A 23408-nucleotide genomic window follows, 5' to 3' on the forward strand; every position below is an offset into this window, starting at 1 on the left:
CTTAACTTGTTCATCCTGTGTGGTGGGCATGGTACCATTCCACTCACCTTGCAGTCTGGCTTACAGATTTAGGGCACCTTAAATACTCAGGGTTACACTTCAATTACAGCTTTAAAAATAGTGCCTGAGGAACTAAAACATCAGTAAATTGAGCATATTGAGCAAAGAAGCAACAAAATTCAAAACAAAGAATACGATCTGCCCTACACTGTCCTCAGCTTTAGTTTGTTATGATAAAGCTATGTTCAGTGCATGGTAAGCACCTTCAGAGTCCCCTCTCCCCTGCTCCTCTTCAAAGAGTATGCCCTGTCCACATTCGGAGAACCCCGAGGACCCCTTTGCATTACTTGGTGGGGTGCTGGCCAGCTTTGACCGCAGCTCAGGAGCTATACTGCCTGTGTTGCAATGGGAAGAGTATCAGTGGTGTGTAGCTGGCTCTGAAGAAAGAACCTCTGAAGAAAGAGGTTCACTTGTTACCACACTCACATTAGTATCCTTTGGACCAAGTGTGAAGGTGCTTTTCTTGTAACAGGCTCTAAGGCCAGCCTCAGGGCCTAAGAACTACTATGGAAATTGTCCCAGCTGGCTGTCATTCTGCCCTATGACTGAGGTGGAACTGCTGAGCAGCTCAGTCTGGCCACTGCCTGGAGCTACGCATCCCATCCCCAGCTGCCCTCTGCACACTCTGCCCTGCCAGTCCCTAAGCATTCAGTTTTGTACCTACTGTGCCCCACAGAGGCCAGAGGAAGGGATTAGATCCCTTGGAGCTGGAGTTATAGGCAGTTGTGAGCCACTTAGCATGGGTGTTGGAAACTGAACTTTGGTCTTTTAGAAGAGCAGCAAGTGTGTTTAACCTCTGAGTCACCTCTCCAGCCCCACCATCCTTGTTACCAGTGTATGGATACATTAGTAGAAATGATTGGCCTATCATGTTCTTGAAGTTAACCAAAGCAGTCCTTTTAAAGGTTGTGTATTTGGTTTTTTAAAGAGATGCTAGGCATGCCTAATGGTACCCCTCTGTGAAAATTAGAAATGGGCAGATAGCATGCTCTTGTGTCCAGCATTTTTGATACAACCTTGTTAATATGTAAGATCATTGGTCATGTCAGCAAAATTATAGCAGGAGTCACACCTGCCCTCTCCCCCAGAGCCAAGTGAAGTAATACAGGAAAAGATAGTTTACAAGCTGTGAGACAGTGTTATGGTTTCATTAATTTTTCATGTGTTTTTATTTAAACTAAACTATCCTGTTTAACTAGACATTAAGAATATATAATTGATTAATTATAGGCTAGTTTTCACTCCTAGTCAATTCATATTCTAAAATAAAGTGGCCACAGACTAAGCCCATCAGGGACCATATGTGTGTATAACTAAGAAAGGTGATGTGACTTATCCTAGGCAGTCAGAGGCAGACTAACCAGCTTGCGGCAGTCTCATTTAACCAAGAGATTGACAGGTTAAAGGCTGTGAGTTCAAACTGGAGGATAGGTAAAACCCCAGCAAGAAGCACCTGCAGTTACCTCCCGTTCAGTCGGACAGCACAGCCAGCCCCTGAGGAAGGAGCTCAGCCTGAGTCTCCTTCAGGAAGTGGTCCCCTTTAATTCCTTATCCTCTACAGTGTCTTATCCTTAAAAGAGAAACTGAGTAAACATGGAAACAATGTTGTTCTATAAAACCTGCATTATTTGTATTTTCCATCTTGTTTCATTTTATAATAAAAGATCAAAAAGGACAAAAAGGAAAGATAAGTAATCCAGTCTTTGTTCCTGTGTGAGAGAGAAAACCCCCGCCCATGGTGCAAGCATATAGCAAATAAAAAGCTTAGAGTGTACCTAGCTTGAGCCAAGGTACAGAAAGCAAACATCTCTGTAAGTAACCGAAGCCTTGCCTCCCTGATGAGGAGGAGCAGAAGTCTTGGCTAAGCTTCACTGAACTTGGTAGGAACAGGTAGCTCATGGGCGTCTGCAGGGGTTTTGTTGGACATGAAGATCTCCAGTTGCCTTACACTTGCTTGGTCTTCTTGTGGCTGGGCAGGCTGCTGTCTCAAGGCTCGGATATTTCTTGGGTTCTATCTGCTCCTACCCCTCTGTCAGTCTAGCCCTGGAGGATTTAGTGGTGACCACAGGGCCAGGTCCCAAGCCAGGGTGGTGCAGGGACATGGGATGGGAAGATGGCAGTTTTCATCAGGGAACCCAAAAGGGTCTGCATTATGGCTATACCCCTCCCTCCTTGGTCCCATCCTGTACTCTCCAGGGCAGCTGTATCTTGAGACAGAAAACCAGGGTTCTGGTGACTGTTAGATCTCTTCCCAGCCTTACCCTAGAAGGACAAGGAAGAGTCCTGGGACCAGGGATCCAGTCATTTGACCACTAAGGCCAGCTTTGGGAGTTGCTGTGTGGGAGTGGCTACAGGGGACCAATAGAAACAAGCACCTTTCTTACTCTGTGGCTCAAGATTGTCAAATATGGTTTATAAACCTAGGAAGAGGGCTTCAGGCAGGTTTTGGTCCAAGACCATCCTGCATCTGTGAGTAGAAAGCCCTAAGAATTTAGCAAGAAGCAAGGGTACAGGATAGCCACTGTTAGAGGACTCTAGTCAAGGCGAAGTCCATAAGGGCCAGGAGCTGACGTTAGGCACCTGCCACTAGTGTTGCACTTGAACTTCCCTCTAAACTTGAGTCCCTTCCAGGGGACAGTGTTCTTGCCTCCTTCCCCTGGACTCAGTGCTTGTGTGTGGGCAGATGAAGCCCTGCATCCAGGGCAGTGGGGAGGGGCTTTCTGGAGGTAGGGTCCACAGAGCCTTTGCCCTAACCCAGTGACTGTCTGCAGAGCTGCCTGTTGACAGCTGCTGTATGGAAGCGCTCCACAGTGCTGGGAACTTTCTAGCTCCACAGGAGCCCCATGCATGACACACTGCTCATAACTGCCTGTGACAGGAGAGGGGCTGCTTCATCAAGTTGGACACTTATTCTTTTATCATTAATTATGGTTTAAAAATTTTGTGTACCTTCATATGTGCATTTGGGGGTGGGTGGGTAGGTCATGCATGCTGTGGCACACTTGTAAAAGTTAGAGGATAACTTTCAAGAGTTGGTTCTGCACTTCCATTGTGTGGGTGCTGGGGACTGAACTCAAGTTGTCAGGCATGGTGGCAGGTGCCTTTGTTCAATCACTTATCCATCTCCCTGACCCTGTGTTGATAATTGAAAACTTACCTTTCCTCCACATTGTTTCTCTTGCTTTAATTTGCAATTAATTTAGTAAGAACTGAGACTGACTCAGCTTCTGCTTTAAATCAGAATCATGGTGGCCTCTCCTTGGCAGAACATGGGCACAGTGTGAGTGCAGAAGCCACACTGATGAACGCTCATGCTGCCCGCCAGGAGCACACTTTATTGGCTGCAGTCGGTTGGGTAAACATGTTTTTCAAGAGGGTGCTTATTTTACCATGGCAACAGGCTCTCCGCTTGAGTGTCTATCTGGACCACTTCTATGGCACACACTGTTCTTGAGGCTCATACATAGCTCTGCAGTGGCTTCATTAGGAGAAGGGGCAGAAACAAAGTACAGGCGGTTTGCCCATCCAAGTATGGACACTTGGCTCCTTGCATGGCTAAGCGGAGCCTTTTACTGTAGTTTCCCTTTATTGACTTTTCAATATGACGTCAGGTGGGCCATTAGGTTTGCAATAGGGTCCCTCGAGAGTGGGGCCCTCCAATTTGGCAAAGGGTAGGGAGTAAGAACTCCATGCAAGTGTGTCTCCTGGCCAGATCTGCCACTGCTCTGAGATCTTTGTGCTTGAGGACAGAGCCCCGGGATTCCCTGAGCTTTGTGCTTTGAGCCTGTCAGGCCATTGGCCAAGGGACACCAGATGCCCTTTGAGCCACCAACATCCCATGATAGTTGTCATCTAGGCTTTACAGGGAAGAAGGACCCAGACCCCAGGGCTAGCCTTGCTGCCTCAGTGACCCATTCTCCCATGTTGTGCTCTCTCCACAGTGGACGTGGCTACAGCGCTGCCTCTGCAAGTGGCCCCTGCAGCAGTACCCATGGACCTACGCCTGGACCACCAGTTCTCTCTGCCCTTGGAACCCGCACTGCGGGAGCAGCAGCTGCAGCAGGAGCTTCTAGCACTGAAGCAGAAGCAGCAGATCCAGCGGCAGATCCTCATTGCTGAGTTCCAGCGTCAGCACGAGCAGCTGTCCCGGCAGCATGAGGCCCAGCTGCATGAACATATCAAGGTGAGCAGCATCCTTGGGCTCTGTGTCATACCTGTCCTTCTCTCCAGGGTCTGTTTACCTGTGGAGTGCTGAGACATGTGGACCAGCTACCCCTGGGTGACCCCTGCTTCTTCCCCATGGTTGGTGTGATTTCATCTAGTGCTGAGGTGTGGACAGGTGACAGCTGCTCTTTCTGTGCCCAGGATGGCCAGCACCCATCTGGTGCTTAGACCCATGGACCAGGCAGGTACCTTCTGGGTGACACCTGCTCCTTCTGTCCTCAGGATTGGGATCATCCATGGAATGCTAAGACCTGAGAACCAGATAACCTCTGGGTGGCACGTGATTCCTTCTGTCCCCAAGAAGGACCCAGAGTGTCAAGATCCAGGAACCAGGTGACCCTCACCATAAGATTGCTGTAAATGTCCTCGGCCTTATTTCTCCTACAGAGGACACAGGAACTCATGGTGTAGAAGTTTTTTTCTAAAAGTGCATACCCATGTAAGAAAATGGCCCAAAGTGGCAGATACCTCAGAGGACTCAGGGTTCACTGTGGTTTTCATCAGGTTTTCCCATTGACTTTTCATAATTAAATGCCCCCACCCAAAAAAAGAAAAAGAGCAAGGAAGAAAAAACTGTTAACAAAGACCTTTTTAATGCTTACTCTCTATAGTTCCTCAATCTGATCCCAGAATTTAAATTAAATGAGTGGAAAGAAATATGCATGTAGATGTTATATGGTGAGGCTATAAGGCCAGGAATGTCTCTACTAAGAACCATGTTGAGCCACACTGTCCAGTAGAAACTATATCTGCAGTAGTCACATTAAAGCAAAAAGCCTCCCATACCAGTTGTACAAGTTGCCCACAGCTGTGTAACAGAATCACCCAACACATCATGGTTTCAGCAACAGTGTTTTCTGCAGGTCAGGGATTCAGGAACAGCCACTGGGTCCTGCCCTGAGTCTCATGTGATTACACTGTGTTGGTCAGGGTAGTCTCATCTGAGACCTAGCTGGGCTTGGAATGGAGGATGTATGGTGGCTACTCACTTCCCAGCAGTGCTTTCCCAGAACCACCTTGCCCACCCAATAGGACCAAGATGGCGCTCCAGCATCTAAGACCCCTGAGCTTGGATTGGCACTAACCACCTCTGCAGTGCTGCCATCACCAGAGCAGTCTCATAAACCGTGGAGGGTCCTGGGCAATGACTTCTGTCTGTAGGTCATGATGTGGATTGCTGAGGAGGATGCACAAGGCTGTTCCTGGTTCAGATAACACATTATGGAGCCCTTCCTGCCCTGGTGAGCAGGCCCAGCAGCAACCCTGGTTCCCCTTTCAGGAATGTGTGTGCTGAGGACATTGTCCTGCTTGGGCCTTATAAGAAAAGAGGATCTAGGAAACCTCACTCAGGGCTCTGAGAGCTGTCTACAAGTTGGCCAGGGTCTTTGGTATTTTGATGTTTGCTCTGTTAAATGTCCTGGGATGTAGGGCTGTTGCTGCTGCTCCTGCTGCTGCTCTGTTCTCTTGGGTTGGGGGGCGGGGGCAGCTAGTTAAGGACTCTATCAGCACTAGGCTCTTCACACTCCCAATCCTTTCCTGCCTGGTAGGAGAGGCCAACATCAGGCCAAGGGAAGAAAGCCTTGCTGACAGTTGCCCAGTGCTCTGCTCTGGATGGCCAGGCCCACTTCCCATGGGGCTGTGTTTTCCAGGACCAGGAGCTGGGTGTTTGAGACTGGCCTCAGGCAGGGGCCATATGCCAGTTGGAAAACAGTAGAAGTCATTCCAGGTAATGGCACCCAGTGACCCTGATGTGCCAGCTGACAGAATGCCACCTCACCAGGCTGCTTGTCTTAGTCTCTGCACAAGCCATAGCCTTACATGTCACTTAAAGGCAACTTAAAACCAAAGTCTTAGCTTTTCGTGTCGTGCGTGGCCAGCCCTCAGGGCTCCTGGCAGCAGCCTCCTGACCCAGTGTCGTCATGACCCCGTCTCACTGTCCCTCCCCTCCCTGTGCTTCCAGGTCTTGCTGCTGCACTGCACCTCTGGACAGGCCTGTAGGATGTCTGTCCTGTAACCTTGAGCTTTTGCTGTGCTTTGGAGATCCTGTCCCAGAGGCTGGTACTATAGTCAGGTTTCTGGGCCTAAGTTCCTCTCTGAAGGATGGCCCTGAACACAGGGGCACTCTGCCAGGGATATACATAGGCTAGTTCCAGGCATTTGGGTGGTGAGAATGAGGACAGGCCAAAAGTCCTCTCTGTCCTCAGAGTAAGCAATAGTGTGAGCCCTGTGGCATGAGACACAGGTTCAGGGATGTAGACCTCAGCTGGACACAGCCTAACTGTCCTGGCTACCTCAGAACCAGCCACACCTGTGCACGCACTGGCTTTCCTTTTAGATCCAGTGTGGACCCTGGCCAAAGACAGACTCAAGAGCTCTGCTGAGTTTTAGTTTACCTGTGGTGTCCTTGCCATTGAGCATTCCTCCCCACAGCTGTTTATACACAGGAGCCTTGTCAGCAGCATGCAACATGGCAGGAAGACAGGACTGGGGTGCAGTGGGAGGCTCTATCAGGTGTGGTGAAGAGTAGTTTTGTGCTTTCCTCCTGTCAGTTGATTAGCTGTTCCCATGGTTCAAACAGTAAGAGTCTCAGGAATAAATCTCCCTGCCTATGTGCGTTTTCATGGAAGTAGCAAGAAGCATAAAGAACATAAAGTTAGGGTCCCATCAGCCAGGGTGACCAGGTGCCTGGTGTCAGCTCAGCTCAGTCCCTAGGAGCATGCCTTTCTACCCTACAGTTCTAGACCCTAGGAGAGATGCTGGAGGCTTAGAACCTGGCTGTAGAGCTGGCCGTTGAGACAGGACCTCAGAATCATAGAAATTGAAGGATACATTTTTTGTGTGTTTTAATTTTTCATTAAAACTGAGATCATAAAAGCCTTTAGACTATATAATTGTGTCACTGCATTAGCAGTCCTTTGTTTTGATGGCTTAAACTCTCTTCATGCCATCATATTGTTAACAACACTTGGCAGTGGTGTTTGTCAGACAGATTTCTTGAACACACAATCTAATTAGTGTCATTAAATCATCAGTGAATTTGAATAGAATTTATAATTGGAACAGGAGTAGTTTTTAAAGTAGAACTTCAGTTGTTAATTTGGGGTAAACAAGGTCTTTTCAGGGGTTGTAATTCTCAGAATCACCCTATCCCTACTGTAAGCCCTGCTCTTCTGCTCATTTCCCTTAGCATTAATTTCTGGAATTGCCCCTGTAAAGGTGGTAGCTGTTTCAGACCCAGGTGGCATGGAAGATCAAGACAGTGGCTTAGACTAGCCACCTTGTGGGCTTGCAGTACTATTTTTAGTATTTGGAAGTATTCTCTACCAAAGAAACGCACGTTCCTAGTGTTTCTGCTTGAAAAGTAGCGTGGGGTTAGCAGATAGCAGTGGACCCTGCCCCTCTGCTACTCCAGAGCCACCTGGCTGGCCTTGTTCTCCACCACGACTTGGTACAGAAGTTCTGTCCTCTGGGGGAAGATTGCTCACGCACTCTCTACGTCCTGAATGCACATGTATGAACTGCTCCTTCTGAGCCTGGTGTGCCTCACCTGTCCTCCTGGTTAAAGAATTAAATGTTTAATTACTGTGACTTTCATGCATGCGCTGTTCAGCTAAATTCCCTAGGACAGGGTTAGCTGACCTTTCCTGTGTGGCTGTTGGTTTTTCTGGCAGTCATAGGATCTCCCTGTCTGACTATTGAGTTTCCTGTGTAAATCCAGTACCCCAGTACCCGGATTTGGGTACCCCAGTACCCGCAGGGGCTGATGGCTGGTCTAAAATGAGGGGCACAGAAACTGGCTTTCCAAGACAAAGAACTTCCTCAGAAATTGCCAGAGTGCTCAGCCTAGGATAGACACAGATGCATCCTGAGAGGCTGGGTGGGAGGCAGCTGAAGGATTAAGAGAGCATGCATGTTGCTGTGGGGCAGAGAAGAGCATCCACACTGTCATGATACAAGACCCGTAGGCACAGGGGCTTGCTGTGGGGCCGGCACTCCAACATGTTAGCCACCTGAGGGACAGGACCAGGGACACTCCTAGACCACCTGTCCTTACTTCACTGGCCTCTCTATCCTCTCTCACGTTTCCTGCATGTCTTAGTTTGTGTTACTCTTGCTGTGATGAAACACTATGAACAAAAAGCAAGTTGGGGAGGAAAAGGCTTAGTTTATTTATATTGGCTTATGCTTCCACATCTGTAGTCTATCAGGACAGGAACTTAGACAGGACAGGAACCTGGAGGCAGGAGCTGATGCAGAGGCCGTGGAGGGGAGCTGCTTACTGGCTTGTTCCATGGCTTTGCTCAGTCTGCTCTCTTATAGAACCCAGGACCAGCAGCCCAGGGATGGCACCACCCACATCAGTAACTTGTTAAGAAAATAGACTGCAGGCCTGTCCCAAGCCCAGTCTTGTGGAGGCATTTTTCGAGTGAGGTTCCCTCCTCTTAGGTGACTCTAACCTGTGTAAAGTCACTAGAAAATTAGCCCGCACAGTGCACACCTATGGCTGCCAGTGTAGTCAAGCGTCTCTGTTTGCCTTGTGGCTGTCTGCACTTCTTCTGTCATTTTCTCGGCTCTTTTCAGCTGCATTGCTGGTCTTTTAACGTAGGTGTAGGAGTGCTCTTTATGAATAAGGGACATTATTCCAGCCTCCACTGTTCATTCTCACTCGATACAGAGTAGTTACCCACTTGTCGTATCATGAATCAAATGTTCTTTCTGAAGAGATTTAAAATGCCACCTCTGTTCCCTCTCGTGCATATTTATATGTCTGTCCTATATCTAGCTTGCTACATCCTTGTGCTGGCACCATGCAGCTCCAGTGATACCCACGTAGACGTTAGTCTGACTGCCCGCCTCCCCACACCTTGTCCCTCTTGTCTGGCCTGTTTCTTTCCCAGATGAACTTCACAACCATTCTCATGAAGTCTTCACAATTATGCTGGGAATTATTTGAGATTGTTAGGTAATAGCTTCCTAGGATTGAATTGGTACTAAAAAACAAAAGTCACTTGACTCGAATTTCTACCCTAGTAAATTGTTGTTTTTATTTTTCATGTAATGCATATAAATGTTTAATCTGGGATAGTTTGTATTTTTGTTTTTATTGCAGATAAATCTGTTTCTGCATTTTTATTTTTCCTGTTCTCTCACTGCCAGTGTGTAGATGAGCTCTGCATTTCACTCTTATGCGTTATCTAGAATAACTGGATAGAATTTTCTGGGATTGATTTTGTTTTCATGTCTTCTGGGTTACTGATGTTACCTGCAAACAAAAATTGTTTCCTTTTATTATTCTCCTGAATTAACTGAAGTTTTCATAATTCTGTGAAGATCAATGATGCTCTCCCTGACACTGTGGGACAGTCCCTGCTTTGAGGTGTGGGCAGTTACCACTGCTTTCTTGTTGGCCAAGACTGCTGCCTCTGACGGCCTAGCAGCATCAAAGTGCTCCTTCTCATTCCCCAGTCTCCGAGATCTCTATAGTCCAACAGGTAGAGACTACAACTCAAACTCAGGCAGTCGGCACCAGAGGAAAGGGACTCTGGCTTTGTGGCCCTAGAGAGCAAGGTGCTGTTTGTTCTGCTTTATACCTGTGTGGTCACTTTCCTTGTGGCTGTGACCAGATGCCTGACAGACAGCAGCTTGAGGGGTTAAATTCTGCCTCACAGTTGAAAAGGGGGTTCAGTCTATGGTCAGAGAGGCATGGTGGCAGAAGTACAAGGTGGCTTGTCATTTGGGATCTGTCAGGACCAGAGACAAATTCTGATGCCTGCCACCTTTTTTCCTTCTCTAATCTGGGGCTCCAGCCCAGGGAATGATGCTATCACATTCAAGGAAGACCTTTCATCTGTTAAATCTTTCTGGAGCATCTCATAGATGCGCCCAGGGTTGTTTACTTGGTGTTTTTAAATCTCATCCAGTTGACAGTAAAGATTAGTCTTCAAACTACCTGTTGTTCCAAGTAGCCCATGATTGGAAAGGAACCTGTGCCCCTGCCTGGTACCCGGGAAGTCATGTCCCTGTACCTGGTCAGCCTTAAGGCCACAGGAGTCGGTCAAATCAGCCCCATGCTTGGGGTTCTCTGTGACAGGCCCAACTTCACCTTTTGCCCAAGGGTACTGATGGCCACTCTGGTGCCATCCTGACTATGCCTCATTTGTGCCAGGAGCTCCAGGCTCCTGAGCATCAGGCTTCATGTTTCCCAAATGTCCTTTAACTCTGCTTTCTCCTCTGGGTTGTGTTGTCTGCAGACAAGAGTGAGATTCATTGTATTTCCAGGTAAGAGTGGAAGTTGGTAATCTTCACAAAACCTTGACTATGGTAGGACATAAGCAGTAACACTGGCCATTCTTTGCTGCCTCTGGCCATCAGTTGTATGGCTATCCCAGGTTTTCTGATGCTTTCTCTGTGTTAGGATGATGAGGACTAGACCCTGCTGGCACCTGAAGGGTCAGATCTAAAGCTATCATAGGCAGGAGAGTAGACTGCTGAGGTAGGGCTTGAAGGAAAAGCTGGAGTTAGGCTGTTGATGGATGGGGAGAGGCTTGGAAGAGCTTTATGCTCTAGGAGGTGCACAGCCTCCCTGAGAAAACACACACACACACACACACACACACACACACACACACACACACACACACACACACACACAATGCAGGCTGCTGTGCTGCTTTGAGTCTCCTCTGTCTTTGTATCTTCTTGTATACTGCTCCTGCCATCTCTGTCCTCCTGACCACCTCCATTGTTCTTTACACCCTATACCCTAGTGATGCTGTAGCTCAGCCCCTGGGATACCTCCTATTCCAACCCTGGCACGGGCTCCACTGCTGGTACTCACCTCCCTTTCCTGGACCTTACTGCTGGACGATGCACCTGCTTGTCTTTAACACTTGGTCTGGGTTCGGGTGGGGATGGTGAATGACAGACCCACAGGGGGTGGGGGGGTGCTGCTCACTGCTGGGCATGCCTGGAAGGATAGATTGTTTCCAGGGTGCTCTAATGAGGTTGCCTTTGGATTTGAGCCAGTTGGTCCAGTGAGTGGAGATGGAAATGGTTTCTTATTGAGAGCCCTGGGACATTTTAGTCCCAAGTGCTCCATTACAAACCCTGGACAAACAACACACATCCTGCCAGTCAACAGCTTCACGCCCATGGATGACTTTATTTCTTTGCTCTGTTAATATGTTTCAGCTAAAGAGAATAATGGTGCCTGCCCTGTGCTTATCTCAGGAAAGTACATGAGATCTGCCTTAAAGCCTCTTTGAGCATCTTTGAGTATAGTTGCAGAACAGCATATTGGGCCTTGGTGGCTTTAAGGAAACAAATGTCCAGGTCCATCAAGACAGATGGGACTCAGCACAGCAGTCTGGTTGTCTCCTCTCTTTCCTTCCTCACACTCTGCCCCAGACTTGGATTTCACGCTTTTTTCCAGAGTGTGCTTGATTTATCCTGGTTTTATCTCCAGTGTTATCGTTTTTTAAATAGCATGAGGGTAGATGGCAAGGGGACTGTTAGTCTACATCTGGGTAGACCAGTGGGTCTTTCACAGTGCAGAAAGCTTAGGAACAGGCCAGCTGTGCTTCAGGACAAGCTGCTTTGGAAGCTGGTATAGGCTGTACCATCACAGCCACTCATGATCTTGAACAGAGTCCGTCTGTAGCAAAAGTCTGTGTGCAGTAGTGAAAGTGTGCATTTGCTTAGCTTGGCTGGAGTCCCACAGTGGTGTGTGTAGGGGGGCATGTGGACTTGGGCCCATAGGGGCTACACTGCTGTTGCCCTTGCTATCTGGCCTGTCTCTGGTAGCTCCCATCTACAGGGTGACAGCTCTCATCTCGTCCTCAAGTCCTTGGTGTTAACATGTTAAGTATGAAGTCTAGCCAAACTGGGTCTGTCTGGCCCACATCAGAGGTGATAGTCGCCTTTCTCTGGCTTCTCTTTGCTGACTCTGGCCATCAGATGTGTGACTATCCTGGGTTCACTGACAACCCTCTGGCCCTGCTGGCATCCAGAGGGTAAGGATTGAAGGTACTGTAGCCAGGAGGGTGCTGTGAAGGCAAGATCAGTGCATGCTTTCATTCTGGGAAGCAGGCAGGTAGCTATACCCCCAACATGGAACAGGGCATGCAATGTACATTTTACTGATAAATTGTCGTGTATTGTTTGAGCTCACTGAAAAGCTGGCCCTGGAAGTGGGGTTCCTTTCCCCATTTCAGACCCAAACATGTTGGTCTCAAAGTACCCCTGTCTGGGGATAGGTTGGCACCCCCACTCCCCATTCTGTGACAGAGAGCATGAAACACTGTGTTGAGAATACCTAGGAGGTAAACCTTTTGCGGAGGAGGCCGCTGTTTGTCTTGTAGTATACAAGTGCCTGCAGTGGGAACAGGAAGCTGGAAGGTTAGCCATCGAGAGAGCTCAATCAGGAGCTCCAGCTGACCAGCTCAACCACCCCAGTTGGTTTCTGCTAGATGTGGTGAGCAGAACTGGATGATATCTATCTACCACTGTTTGTTCTTGTGGGAAGCCTCACCCAAAGGGAAGGGACACTTTGCTGCACCATAGACATTCTCTGTTGGCAACTCCAGCAGACTGTCTCAGTGGGGCTTTCCCAGTTATTTAAGCCTGATATCTTCTCTGATGCTGTGCATGCCCAGCTTGATGGTGTTTTACAGTTGTCTATCTGTTGTTTCTGTCTGTCTGCTACTTGCTGTTTATCCTGTTACTTTGCTTGCTATATACTTAATAAATTCACTCATTCCAAGCGATAAGCCTAGCAATTGTAGAACAGTGTCTAGTACATCAGGCCAGCTGTTGGATGTAGGAGTCCATCTCTAAGCATCAAAATGGGTCAGGGACCAGCTTTTATTGAAAATACTGGATATGCTTAAAGGGCTATACAAATCCAACCATGCAGTATTTTTGTTGAGGCCCAGTAATGTGAGGAAGTTGGCTCAATGCCTGTGGGTGGTTTTGAGTCTAAATTTACCGTATTGCTGAGCTAGATGCCCCGGACTATAAGTGATCAACTGTAGGTGATCTACTTATGCTTAGTTCCATGTTTGGGGTACACACACACACACACACACACACACACACGCACGCACGCACGCATAATTTATTTTTATTTTATGTTCATTGGTGTTTTGTCTGCATGTATGCCTGTGCAAGGGTGTCATAAGCCCTGGAACTGGAGTTATAGACAGTTGGGTGCCATGTAGGTGCTGCGAATTGAACTCATGTCCTCTGGAAGAGCAACCCATGCTCTTAGTTGCTGAGCCATCTCTCCAGCCCCTTAGTATTAGTTTTAATCAGAAAAACACCCTTAACTTTTTAAATATTGTCAACTTGACAGGGCCTAGAATCACCTAGGAGACAAACATCTAGGTGTGTCTGTGATGGCATTCTAGATTGTATTAATTGAGAATTGGGAAGATACACCTTAAATATGGACAACACTGTTCCACAGGCTGGGGTCCTGGACTGAAGGAAAAGGAGACAGTAAACTGAGCACCAGCATTCGTCTCTCTGCTTCCTGACTGGTCCCCACCATGATAGACTGTGTGTTCTCCAGCTGTCCTAATTGGGGTTACTATTGTTGTGGCGAAACACCATGACCAAAGCAACTTGGGGAGGAAAGGGTTTATTCAGCTTCTCCTTCCACATCACAGTTCATCATGAAGGAAGTCAGGGCAGGAACTCAAGTAGGACAGGAACCTGAAGGCAGGAGCTGATGCAGAGGCCATGGAGGGGCGCTGCTTATTTGCTTGCTCTTCATGGCTTGCTTAGCCTGATTTCTTCTTATAGACCACCAGCCTTTCAGGGATGGCACCACCCACAATGGGCTAGCCTTCCCCTATCAATCACCATGTAAGAAAAGGCCTCACAAACTTGCCTATAGCCAGATCTTATGAAGGCATTTTCTTACTTGAGATTCCTGCCTCTCAGATGACTTTAGCTTGTGTCAAGTTGACATAAAACTATCCAGCACATCAACTCTGAACCAAAACATAACACTTCCTTAAGCTGCTTTCGTCAGATGTTCCATCACAACAAGGATACCTTGGAGAAGAAACCTGCTGTTGGACCTTCCCCCATGTTAAAGTCCGTGTGCCTCCTAAATCAGCTGTGGTCATCAGGACACCCTGGGCACATGTGGCTGTAGGATACACACATACAGGCTCACAGACAGGTACCTGACATGCCTGCCCTAGGGATATTAGGGCCATATAGTACTCCTGGGGTCCAAGAAACAGCTTCCTAAATGGCCATGGCCTCAGCTTCTGTTGAGGCTGGACCAGAGACATTGTTATTTGAACAGTGTTGTGAAGAGCATTATGATGTTAGTAGTGTGTGCTATCAGATTCAGCTTGGCTGTAACCTCTTCTCGTTGGCTGGTCAATAATCACTAGGGATAATGGGAACTTCCTAGAGACCCAGAAGGTTCCCTGTCCTGCTGGAGCAGTAGACGAACACCTGATCCCAGCATCAGGCCTTTCAGCATAGAAAGCTCTTATTTTTGTTTACTGTTGAAAAGTCTGATTGGGTTTACACTGAAAAGATGTCTATTAAATTAAGTGTCTAGTAAATTCAAAAGTTGGAGTCAAATAAGCTAAGTTTGGGATGAGTGTATGGTTCAAAACTGAGTTTTGGCTTAAAGGTGAACCGGTTAAGTTCTGATTAGAATAGTGGGGCTGCTGTTGGTGATTTTGTTAGAAAAATTAGGCCATGTGTCTTACTTTTCTATCGCTGTGATAAGAAGAAAGCGTTCCATATTTCCTTGCTTCTAGAAAAGAATTTCCTATTCCCACTGCAGGTACTTGTATACAAGACAAACAACAGTGGCCTCCTCTGCAAAAGGTTTACCTCCTGGCTGTTTTGTGCTCTCTGTCACAGAATTGGGGGCTCATGGTTTTAGAGGGTGAGCCCATGACCATCATGGCGGGGAGTGTGGCAGCAGGCAGGCATAGCGTGGGAGCAGTAGCCAAGAAGGCATATCTTGAGGTCCAGTCACAAGGCAGGAAGAGCTAACTGAGAATGGTGTGGGTTTTTGAAACCTCAAAGCCTGCCCCTAGAGGCACACCTCCTAATCCTTCCCAAACAGTTCTACCAATGGAGACCAAGTATTCAAATATATGAGCCTATGGCACCATTCTCATTCAGACCACCACACCATGGTCATCTTATTTTAAACTATTTCATGTGGTGGTGGTGTTTGAATCTGCCCAAGATCTCTTCCCAGCAGTTCTCCCCCTGCCACGGCATGGTAGTGAGTTACCAAGGGAGGACAGCTAGGTTTACTCACTATAAAAGCAACACTTCCAGAAGGCCTGCTGTTACAGCCTGAGTTTTGCACTCCAGTGGTGGGTGTTTGCATGTGTGTCACCCTTCTTCCTGGACAATGCAGGCCCTGCCCGTGGGGAGTCAAGGAGGGAGTTCCTTGTGACAGATACTGTGTGTGATCAGATAAAGGAGAGAATTAAGATCCGGGGGCCCGAGATTCCAAGGGTCACTGTTAGAGTGTCCCGACTATGCTGGGCTGAGGAGCACAGATCTGGTTAGTCCTTTCTGCCCTGACTAAGTGACTGTAAAGTGCAGAACATCACAGCAGTGTGATGTGGTGACACTCACACAGGGCCAGCATTGTTGCTGTGGGGTGTATTTGGGAATCTGATCGTTGTTTGTAATCTAAAATGTTGACTGTGGTACAGTTTTCCTGGACTTCTGTGCCTCATGAATTTCAAGTTTGTGTGTCTTTGTGACTGTTAACAGGAAGCCCACTTCCCTTCTGGGTTCCAAGGGAGAGTACTGTGGGTCTTCTGTTTAGCAGTGGCCCACTCGGTGCTCCTGAGTTAGGTGACTCTCAACAGGACTAGGTGATTGGGGTTGTTTTTTGCAATGGATGATTATACACTGATTACATTATTATTTTTAAAATGCCACCATGTTTGCTTTCTGAAGGTAATTAAAGCAGGTAGATTACCTGATGCCAGTTGCCTAGTGACACCTTTTAGGTGCCATTACCTGTGGACACCACCACCATACCTTTAAGCACTCTATGAACCCCCTTATTCACAGATGTTATTCTGGCAGCCGTACATTCCGTGGTGTTTCCCCAAAATGATGGGGAACAGCCTCTTGGCATGAAACTATTAGAGGATATGGCTTCATCTCCATGCGTTTACTTTTGGTGTACATTATTGTAATTTGGTTTTCCTGTAAGGATAGGAAAATGTTACTGTTCTGAAGTTATTATATTAAGTCCTGGAGCTGGGTTCAGTGGCTCGGTGCCATTGACCAGGAGAAGCCTAGATCCCAACTTGTATTAGACCTATCTATACTGACTGCTATCAGCAAGGGTGACTAAGTGAAGATGTGATTTTGAGACTGTAAATCTCTTGGGCTTGGTCATTCATCCAGCTGGGTTGTGTCTGTCTCCCTGACATCCTCATCTTGATCTCGGGGTGACATTTAGCTATCCTCTGTTTGACACCATTCTCTTTGGGGGATGTCTTTCAGAAGCAGACTCAAGGTAAGATGTTGAAGTACAAATGCCAACCTCACACCAGACCTTTAGAGTATTTTCATGGTCCCTTGTCATTTGGTCTTCATTGTGGGGCAACCCTTCTGCCCAGTGGAAGGAAGCATGGAGAAAGCAGCTGGCAAAGGACAGACCAAGCTAGGGCAGGCAGCTGGCCTGCCCATCCTTTCCTTCTGTGCCACCTCACAGTCCTCAGAAACATGATGCCAGCTCAGGGCATAGAGCCACTTGCTTCTTTTGGTCTTGCTGTCTCTTAAAAGACCATTTCAGTGGCTGTTTGAAATATTAACCAGAGAGCCAACAGTCTGACCTGCTGGCCCCCAACTGGCTCCTCCTGCACCCACTACTTCTGGACACAGTGTGAGGCCTTCTTCAAGTGACTTTTCTGTGGGAAAGGTACTGTAGGCAGGCCACCCCTGCCTGGGCACAGTTTTCCAATGTTTTCTCATTCCCATTTCTAAGCTATTGTGGGAATGCTTGTCCCCTCTCCAGTTAATCTATCCCCATACACCTGGCTAGAAATGACCACTGCCCCAGCATATTCTTAGTGAACATGTTTGTAGACAGAGCTCATTTTCTCAAGAGAGCCTTTGTAAATCCCCTCAGACAGGGAGTATGGGGCCTCTGCTGTTTCCAGTGTCACCTGCTCAGTCTGCCAGTAAATCTTTGCTGCACATGACCACAGTTGTGACTGGACAGCTCTAAGAAGTCCTGTGAGGATCTGGCATCAGGCTGCTTCCTTAACAACAAGAAAGCAAGGCCAAGGATGCCCGCTCTGCAGGTTGTGGGGACATAGAACAGGTGAGGACAGAGCTGTAGTCTCAGTCCTAAGGGCTAGGGCTAGCCTCAGCCCCAGAGTGTCTATGGTAGGTGTGACAGCCTGAGAATTTGCCTGGATCTCCCAGGCTAGACCCACAGGGCAATGTCTAGCACCTCCTGTATTATGCATGAGGCATGAGTAAGCTGGTGGTCCTGTTTGTTTTGCTCATGAAGTTCTTAGGTATCACTGAAAGTCATCTCCATGGCTCAATTCCTATATCCCATGCCTGGGATGCACAGGCTTGATAGTTGGAGTGGATAAAGAATGTTCACCTTATAAAATTATACACTTGCTGTCACTTTTCCATCACATTCTTTTTTTTTCCCCCCGAGACAGGGTTTCTCTGTGTAGCTTTGCACCTTTCCTGGAACTCGCTTTGTAGACCAGGCTGGCCTCGAACTCACAGAGATCCACCTGCCTCTGCCTCCCGAGTGCTGGGATTAAAGGCGTGCGCCACCACCGCCCGGCATCCATCACATTCTTGATACGATGTGACTTGAACTTCATGTGCTGAGTAAGTGGCGTATTATGATTCTGATTGGGACAAACTCAGAGCAGTTTACAGTCCCACCTCTTTAATCTACCCAGTGCTGTAGTTGACTGTGGAAGCTGGTGACAGACACTGTCTTGGGAAATCCAACCAGCGAACTGCAAGGCCTGTGGTTAGAGAAGGGTACAGGCCAAGCCTCTGTGTAGCGTGGACTTGTGGAAGCATGGACTTTGAGAGATGTGTGTCAGGGTTAACTGTGGCTGGCCTAACCTCCTGGCTTCCTCCTGGATTGGGGAGGATTGTCCAGGTGACGCTTGGAGCTAGCGTGGTACATACAGCACTGTCTGCAGTGCCTGAAGGCTGGCCCAGGCTCCTCTTTTGAGTGATCACCCAGCACCATTTTGGACATGTCTCTGGTACATCCTGTCTGTCTTCCATAAAGCCTTGCTGGAGACCATAGAGGCAACATCCATGAAGGGCAGCTATCTTCACACTCATGTGCACTGACACCACACCTGTGCACATTCAGATGCACTCAGGCTTGGACCTCATTTGTGTGCTAGTTCATATATTCATGCATAGGTTGAAGGGCTAGCTGTTTGCCCACGTGGGCATCATCGAAGCCCGCTGCTCAGGAGCCAGCCCACCTAAACCAAAACCTTCACCTCAGTGTCCTTCTTTGAGCTGCTCTCTCTTTGTCTTTCTAAAAGAGCAGGCCTGATACACTGAGTGTGTGTATATTAAAGGGGGGTTAGTAGACTGGCTTACATGCTGTGGTCTGGTAACCTCATGACGAAAGGCCTAGAATGCAGCAGTTGTTCAGTCTGTGAGGCTGGATGTCTCAGCAAGCCAAGTCTGGCACAGACCTTCTGGAGGAGTCCTTATTTTCAGTCTAAGTTGTAATCCCAAAGAAGTAGGCTTTAATACTGTCAAAGAAATGAATGTGTCAGTAGCAGGACAGATGAACTTGTCTGTGAGAGTGAGGGAAAGCGGGCAGAAGCGAAGCTTCCTTCTTCCATTTCCGTTGTGTGGGCTGCCACCCTAAGGGTGGCTCTTTCAGTGTCAAATAATCTGATTAGGAAATCCCGCACAAAACCAGGTGTGTTGGTGCACCCAGCACTCTGGAGGCAAAGGTATCTCTGAGTTCTAGGCCAGCCTGGTCTACATTGTGAGTTCCTGGACTGCCAGGACTATGTACTTGTCTCAAAATAAAATAAAAAAATAAAAATAAAGAAAGAAGAAAAGAAAATTCCTCACAGGAGGGCATAACAGATTGGGGTTTCAGTTCCTTCCAGATGTAGTCAAATTGGCAAGCAAACTTAGCAAATTGGCACCACAGGCTCCTTCTAGGCTGTAAAGATTGAGGTCTCGGTGAGACGTACTCCAAAGGTCTCAACCACCGGTTGGTTTCCTGTCATGGCTGCATTCTGTGCTGTGACCTGCACAGTCCTAAGTGGCTAGATGTCCTGTTCTAGTCTGTCTCCATACTTAATCACTGATCACTCACTCTGGTGAGGACACGCTGTATCAGATTTTTTTTCCATGGTCCACCTGGGTTGCCAATTCCTTGATTACCACTCCCTGCCACTCTCCCTTCCATGAGGGAGCAACACCCAAAAAGTGCCCATGCCCACAGGGTAACTACCCATCAGTGCAGTAAAGGCTGGAAATAGCTCTTAGTGGCCCTGCTGAAGTGCCCACGGGGCTCCCTGCTCGGGCTGGAGGCAGGGTTCTTGTTTACCCATTGCAGTACAGTGACAGGGATCTGACTAGTTGGGCAAGCATTTTTCCCATTTGTTTTTACCATGTCTAAGAATCCTCACTCGTGGGCAGATCGTTAGTCTTCTGAACTGATGGCAGTATTCACCTGCAGTTGATCTATGCATCATAAATCCTGCAGTCTCTCTTCTGTCCCCTCACCAGCGTCTTCTCTTTGTCATGTCCCACTGGTCTTTCCTGCTCCAGAACTTGACAGTGATAGAACCTTATTGACTTCTTCATGCTCTTGTCTGTGCCACCTGCTGCCCTGTTGAATTGCTTGTTTCTGACTCAGCCTTGTGCTTCTGCCTGTTGGTAACTAATTCTGCTCTGAGGTAGTAGGCAGCATTGCCTCAGGTGAGTGCATACCATTGTCTGGCTGCTCACCTTGAGGAGCTTAGGCTTGCCTCTGGGCCTGCCACGTGTGTTGCAAGCACACTCTTAATGTGGACTCTTGGTGGTTGAATCCCTATGGTGGAGTTTCAGAAGTCTTCCATGTCTAAGAAAATGCCAGCAGTTGTGCGAACTGGCCTCACTATTTCAGCTCTGTGGGGCATACTCAAAGAGCATTTATACCCTAAAAGGTCTCCTACTCCTCCTGAGTTCTCTGCACAGATCCAAGGCTGTTCTGTGAATCTTGCCCTTAAAGGGGCAGAGGAATTTCAGGCCTTGGCAATCTGTCTCCTCTGTAGCCACCGTCGATGAATGGGCAGGTGGCCAGGTGGCACCCCGGGACCCCTCGTCAGGGAGTGGTGGGCTGGTTCCTGGGTGTCCGTGGGTCTCCAGGGCTCTGACCTCTGTCCTCCTCTGCCTGCAGCAGCAGCAGGAGATGCTGGCCATGAAGCACCAGCAGGAGCTGCTGGAGCACCAGCGGAAACTGGAGCGGCACCGGCAGGAGCAGGAGCTGGAGAAGCAGCACCGGGAGCAGAAGCTGCAGCAGCTCAAGAACAAGGAGAAGGGCAAAGAGAGTGAGTGCTGGTGGGCACAGTGAGGACTCAGGGCGGCCCCACGGCCACTGCCTCTGCTGCCTGTGCTGCTGCCCCAGGTGGCAGTTCTGGAGGGGCTTGTCACCCAACATCGGAGTCATCGGTGTTTAGGGTGATGATTTCAGGTCACTTCTCGTGGGCGTAAAGGCAAACCAGTGGCCCTGCTTTTGGCTTCATCCAGGTGTCAGGAAGGACTCAGTATTGGCCTCGGTGCAGGGGCATTCTGGGGCTCCCATGTTGACTCAGGCATCTTGAGACTACTTGACAGAACTCTTTGCAGATGCACAGAATATTAAAGCTGTAAAGCACACTGCCTTCCACCTCTGAGGTCTTCCCTAAATTGTCTTTGGATATATTTTTTAAGTGCCCCTGAAGTAGGTGTCAGCCTATAGGTGGACATGCAGCTGAGGATGCAGTTCTTGTGGGGCCAGTCCTCCTTTGAGGCCCACTCCTCCCATAGTCTTGCTTATTGATGCAGAGATAATGTGGTTGACCTCCCTAAGAAGAGCCCTAGTTGACAGTAGCTGAGAGGCCACAGGTAGCGTGTTATTGCTAAAATCTACCATGCAGACTGTATTAGTTACTGTCCTGTTGCTAGGATGGAAATACCATGACCAAAAGCAACTAAACGAACACTGAATTCATTATGGCTTACGGTTCCAGAGGGTCTGAGTCTGTTACAGCAGGGAAGATAGGGCAAGACAACAGAAGCAGGAGCAGGCTGATCACATTTCAACCACACATGGGAAAGAGGGAGAGGGAAAGCAGGAAGTGGGGGGAGGCTATCAACCCTCCAAACCCACCTCTCCAGTGACATACTTCCCCTAGCAAGGCTGCACCTCCTAAAGGTTCCATAAAGTCCGTGTACAACACCACCAACTAGGACCAGTTATTAAAATACACAAGCCTGGGGGGGGGGGGCATTTCTCATTTAGACACCACATGGACAGACCCCCAAAATCCTTTATCTGCAAACACTGAAAATGGCTAGCTATCTTTACAGATCATTGTAACAAATTTTTGTATGAATTTTAATCTCCATCTGTACCACATAACAAGATGCATATGCTTAAAACATTCTTGTAAAGTCTGTTATTTGACGTTGTTTGAGAATCATTTTGGCATGTGATATACAAAGATGCAGACAGATATGTCTGTGACAACAAGGAATAACCTGGGAGCTGGAATACTAGCACCTAGGGACCATCCACCCAGCAAAGAACCAACTGGACTGCTGGGCCTCTGGCCCTTAGTGTCTTTCCCCTTCCCCCACACCGCTGCTGTCAGTCATCTTAATCCCAGCTCTGTCCTAGGCCCTCTGACATCTAGTGCTGCTTTCCTGAGGGGAAGTGGGAGTCTCTGTGACTGGCCTGGCACAGTTCCCCTTCCAGGATGTGCTCAGTCAGGTCTTCTACCTGTGCTTCAGGTGAGACAGCTCCCTTTGCCTTGGTGTGGAGCTACTCCCTGTGTGTTATGGAACAAAGCTCATTGTGAGTTGTGTGCCTTGTCAACTCTTTTCTCCCTTTGAGTGGTGACTTTTTCCTCGTAATGGTGTTTGTTAAGCACAGGATTCTCTGTTCTAGCTTAGTCCAGTCTCTCAGTTTTCTTTCTGTACTTTCGGATTGTGTTTTAGAAACCACTCATTTCTCCCAAACCATTTTGCAACATTTGAATAGTTTCCCACTTGTGTGGACATCCGTTCTGCTGGCACCGGTGTGTGTGTTGCATGGTTTAGGATGTGCATCTGCCCTTCTCTGTTCGCATCCCTGTGTTTCTAGGCTTCCTGTGGTGACGTTGGTCTTTGCTGTCACTGTACCAGTGCTTGTAGTTTCAGTTATCACAGCTTGGAAGTGAGCCTGAGCACAGAAATGCTAATCTTCCCACTTCATACTTTCCTACTCTTTTTTTATTTAATTAACATTTCTTTTTATTTATTTTACATACCAACCACAGTTTCCCCTCCTTCCTCTCCTCCTGTTCCCTCCCTGACTCCCATCTACCCCCCTCTGCATCCACTCCTCCTCTGTCTCCACTCAGAAAGGGGCAGGCCTCCCATGGGCTTGGACAAATCATGGCACATCAAGTTGAGGTAGGACCTAGCTCTTCCCCCTGCATATAGGCTGGGCAAGATAATCCAGCATGTGGAACAGGTTACCAAAAGCCAGCTAAGTACCAGGGAGAGGTCCTGATCTCACTGCTAGGAGCCTTACAAACAGACCAAGCTACACAACTGTCATACACATGCAGAGGGCCTAGGTTGGTCCCATGCAGGCTCCCTAACTGTTGGTCCAGAGTCCATGTGTCCCACCAGCTCATGTCAGCTGTCTCTGGGTTCCCCCATCATGACCTTGACCTCCCTGGCTCCTACAATCCCTCCTCCCTTCAGGAGGACTCCCGGATCTTGCCCAGTGCTTGGCTGTGGATCTCTGCATCTACTTTCACCAGTTACTGGATAAGGGCTCTCTGATGACAATTAGGGTAGTCACCATCTGATTACGATAGATAGCCAGTTCAGGCACCCTCTCCACTATT

General features: G+C 48.2%; 1 protein-coding gene across 12 annotated transcripts in view; it reads left to right on the forward strand.

Moving 5' to 3' along the window:
- Hdac4 (histone deacetylase 4) overlaps positions 1-23408 on the forward strand; it is a 271390-nt gene that overhangs the window by 155385 nt on the left and 92597 nt on the right. For all 12 annotated transcript variants that reach the window (XM_052750393.1, XM_052750403.1, XM_052750392.1 and 9 more), the window contains 2 exons: positions 4002-4243; positions 20708-20858. In XM_052750393.1, the coding sequence (XP_052606353.1) occupies positions 4002-4243; positions 20708-20858 (393 nt within the window). The remainder of the gene's footprint in view (positions 1-4001; positions 4244-20707; positions 20859-23408) is intronic.

This window comes from Peromyscus californicus, unplaced genomic scaffold (genome assembly GCF_007827085.1).
Source record: "Peromyscus californicus insignis strain IS unplaced genomic scaffold, ASM782708v3 Scaffold_21__1_contigs__length_65335640, whole genome shotgun sequence".
Taxonomy (NCBI): Eukaryota; Metazoa; Chordata; class Mammalia; order Rodentia; family Cricetidae; genus Peromyscus; species Peromyscus californicus.